Source organism: Quercus lobata, chromosome 10 (assembly GCF_001633185.2).
Source record: "Quercus lobata isolate SW786 chromosome 10, ValleyOak3.0 Primary Assembly, whole genome shotgun sequence".
In the NCBI taxonomy this organism is placed as follows: Eukaryota; Viridiplantae; Streptophyta; class Magnoliopsida; order Fagales; family Fagaceae; genus Quercus; species Quercus lobata.
Genome location: NC_044913.1, coordinates 44,254,562 through 44,259,054, shown reverse-complemented (window position 1 = coordinate 44,259,054; position 4,493 = coordinate 44,254,562). Strand labels below are relative to the sequence as shown.

General features: G+C 37.2%; 1 protein-coding gene across 1 annotated transcript; it reads left to right on the top strand.

Annotated features, from left to right (window-relative positions):
* The first annotated feature begins 514 nt into the window (after positions 1-514).
* LOC115964806 (secreted RxLR effector protein 161-like) lies at positions 515-1,045 on the top strand. Its single transcript, XM_031084054.1, has one exon. It carries the CDS (start codon positions 515-517, stop codon positions 1,043-1,045), a length of 531 nt encoding a protein of 176 aa, XP_030939914.1.
* Positions 1,046-4,493: the final 3,448 nt, after the last annotated feature.

Sequence of the window (4,493 nt, the reverse complement as noted above, 5' to 3'; positions counted from 1 at the left end):
TAAGGAAATCTATGTGGATCAACCTATTGGTTTTGTGACCAAAGGTCAAGAGCACAAAGTTTGCAGACTCAAGCGATCCATATATGGTTTAAAGCAATCATCTAGATAGTGGTATCTGAGATTTCATCAAGCTGTTCTATCGAATGGGTTTACGATGATCGAAGAAGATCACTGTGTCTATGTAAAACGCTCCAAGGGAAGTTTCATTATTTTGTCACTGTATGTCGATGACATATTATTGGCCGGTAATGTCATAAAGATGATTATCGCCACAAAAGGGTGGTTGTCCTCTAACTTTGAAATGAAGGACATGGGTGAGGTAGATTATATTCTGAGAATTAAAATCCTCAAGGATCACTCAAAGAAACGTTTAGGTTTATCACAACAAACCTACATTAAGAAAGTTATTGAGTGTTTCCAAATGCATAATTGCAAACCCATAAATACTCCAGTTGCCAAAAATGAGAGCTTAAGCCTGGATATATGTCCTAAGACTTGAGATGAAAAAGAAAAAATGGCTCATGTTCCTTATACTAATGCAGTTGGAAGCTTGATGTATGCAAAGATGTGTACTTGGTCTGATATATGTTATGTTGTTCGATTAGTCAACAGATTTCAATCTAATCTAAGACTTGCTCATTGGAAAGCTGTCAAGAGGATATTAAAATATCTTAAATGGACAATGGATTATGTCCTTTATTATCAGGGTTCAAATTTGCGTATGATTGGCTATAGTGATGCTGTTTGGGGTAGTGACCTAGATGAACGCAAATCTACATCTAGATATGTTTTTTTGCTAAATAATGGCGCCATCACTTGGAGTAGTAAGAAACAACCCTGTATAGCATTATCAACTATGGAAGTTAAGTTTGTAGCATGTTCAGTAGCTGCTCAGGAAGTAGTTTGGTTGAGGAGGTTCTTTCAAAATCTTGAGGTTGTCAAGGATGCCTCAGATCCTGTTATGGTACATTGTGATAGCATGACAATACTTGCCTATGCTAAAGATTCTAAATATCATGGTAAAACCAAACACATTGATATATGATATCACTACATTTGAGACACAGTTGCTCACAATGAAGTGGTTCTAAAACACATTTCTATAAGTCGCATGATTGTTGATCCTCTAACAAAGCCTATAGGAAGGGATGTCTTTCAAGCTCACGTTAGGAGTTTAGGGCTACGTAAAATTTAATGTTATGTTGTTTTTCGTTACCATTTATTGTGCTCTTTTGGGATATTTGTTTTAATGCATATGGTGTTATTTATTTAATAATATGTACGTTACCCATACATATACCAGATGATGAGTTCTATGGTATGAAAGGTATGTCAGCAGGCTTAGGTTAGCTCACTCACACAAGCAATCGCCTCTGGCGCTTGAGTAGCAAGCAGAGATGAGACATTGGATTAGGAGAGCTTGCAACTTTGTAGCACATGATGTTGCCAAATTTGCTTTAGATTCAAGTTTGTTTTTTTTTTTTATGAGGATAATCTTCCCCTGGTCCTTTCAGCCATCTGTAAGGTTGATTATCCCCCTTTCCTTTTCTTAGCTTTCAATGAATTTTAGATTATCAACAACAACAAAAAAAGATATGTTGCCGCTTCTGGAGTTGACTCATTTATTAGACATGGACATAGCAAACAATTAATTAAGAAGAACAAATGGAATTTTGTGCAAACTATGAAAATTCAACAGCAATGTCATTTAATGGTTATTGATGCCCACTTTTCACAGAAGGCCCAGTGGCAGAAGAAGCTCAACAATAAAGGAAATGAGAGAAAATGAGGTAGCAGGCCCAGTGGGCTAACATGGTAGGAATGATGGCCAACGAGCCCATAAGAGTGATAAAAAGAGGTAAAGATGTACTAAATGGGCCGAGGAAACCCAAGAAATAAGGCAAAACTCATGTGAGCAATAAGAGGTAAATAAGAAGTAAATGAGCTAATGAAGCACAAATGAGAGAGGTAATAGGCCAATGGGCTGACATGGCAAGAACACCAACCAACAAGCCTACGGAGGTAATAAGAAGAAAAAGCAAGGCAGGGCAGTCATGGAGGCCCAAACAGAGAGCTAGCAAACACAATGAAGTAATGTGGCAGGATTAATGGCTAAAAGATCGACGACCATGAAGAAGAAAGACAAATAACGCTGGTCCAGTGGGCTATAGAGGCAAAGGCCCCTGCTTGGATAATGCCCAGCCCAAGAAGGGATAAAAGGAAGAAAATACAAGCTCAAAAGCCCACGCATCTTTCACGCTACAAAGGATAAGCACAAACCAGTACACGCAGCAAAACCAGACAATGCAAGTGCAACAGAAATGGCATGAAGAGCAGAAGGAGACAAATACAGATGGAGTGGAACTTGTACAAAGGACCAGGTACCACCTACTTGTACCCAGCCAATGCATGGGAAGTGGGTCATGGGTCAAGGTATTCAGAAGGTGTGTGGTTTGGCAATAGGAAAAAGGGAAGGTCTATTTTGGGATTCCCTATAGACACTGCATTTTGTACCCCTTACGACTCGAGCCCTCATTCCCCAATGATGCTGAATTCTAAGACTCAAGGTTGGTTTAGGGCCCAATCAGAAGTTAAATTGACTTAAGAAGTATTAAAATTAGAAATATAACTTTAATGAGTAAATAAATCAACTTTTGAAAAATAAGGCGAAGGAAACCCTCGCTATGCGTACGCATGAATCAGCCTACGTATGCGGCTTTCTGCATTCGTACATAGGCTTGATCTTGCTCACGCATAGTGATTTCCAAAAAGTTATACAAAGCAAGTTTTTTTGCATTTATGTTGAGGTTTGGAATGAATCTCATATTATTTAGGAATCATTCCAAACCCTTTTTTCACTCTATAAGAAGTCTTATATGGTATATTTTCAAAACATATAGAAATCTCACAGGAAAACACTGAGATTCACTAGAAATAGTGAATCAAAAGAGAGTTTTTCACAAAACACCCTTAAGTAAATTTTCTTTTGATTAAGGTCTTTTCTGGACTTGATCTTTGGGTTTAATATTTACTAATCACTTTTTATTGAATTGTGAATAGATTTCACTGAGGGGAACGGTCAAAAATCAAGCTTAAAGAGCTTTTATTTGACGTATTAGTTTTAAACCTTTCCTTTTCTTTTCTTTCTTTTTTTGCACTTTAATCTTCTGTTTGCTTTATTTTCTTGTTATAATATACTTTAACATGTTTATCTAGCTTAGGTTTATATGTTTGTGTGTTTTAAATGCATGTTAGATTGTTAGAATTTATGTTTTGAGGTTCTGCCCTGTTTTTGTGTTTTTAGAGTTTTTGGGCAAGAACCTGTGTACGCATAATCTTGCCTGCATACGCAGGCTTGTTCTTGCATGCACAAGCCGCTACCCAGAAACCCTAATTTTTTTTTTCTAATTTGTTTTCATTTCTACGTTCACATGTTTGTGTGTTTAGCTTCCTTTGTCATGTTTTTATGCTCTTAATGTTTATGTTTCACATGTTTAATTGCTTGGTTTGCTATCATATGTTAGAATTAGGGGTTATCTTGTGTTTTATTGCTTTGATGTTGTGATCATGCATTCACATGCTCATGTATAATGTCATAGGTGCTCAGTCGCTGCAAGGTAAGTAAAGGTAAGTCATGCATTGGGAATGTTCATGCATTATGATATGTTCTTACTTAGGTTTCATGCTTATGTTGGTGATAGTGATGCCTTGAATGATGATATGCTATGTTTTGCTTTGTTTCTTCTTTTGATCTTTAATGCTTACATGTTTCTACCTTGGTTTGATATATGTGTTGCTGCCTTGAATATGATATGATGCCATGCTAGATGAATGCTAGGATGATGTGATGAGATGTATGTAAGGGTATGCTATGATGTAATGTGATGAAGCATGTTTAGATGTATGGAACTAGGGTTTATGTTAATACTTTGATGCCATGATTAAATTAATGCTAGGGTCTGTGATGAAGTGATAAGCACGATTAGATGTATGGTAGGTTTTGTCTGTAAGCATGATAGATGCTTGGTTAAGGATGTTTGATGCCATGTTGGTTGTTAGATGTATGATTAGTGTGTGTGTGAGTTAGATGACAATGTTGAGTATGCCTTTAATAGGGTTAAGACATAAGACACAATGATGGGAAGCCAACCTTAAGGTTGGGCGATTTTGGGAGCCTAGCACCTTCTTAAGACCGTACCTTAACTCTGAACTCATATCTTTGGTAATAAAATCAAAAGGTCCTTCCTCGAAATGACGCTATATATATGGTTCCTAGACCATTGCAAAAAACTAGGTGGCGACTCCATTTCAATCCCTCCTTACATCCACATTCCTACCAAAACTTCTTTGGCGGAAAGTCTTGCTGGGCTAACATCTCACCCAAAAGAGGTAAGTATGGGCTAGGACCACTTGATGTATGCCATAGGAGTAAGTGTAGAGAAAGCTTCAAAATCCACTGAGGTAAAACAGAAACGAAGAAAGGTAAGAAACAA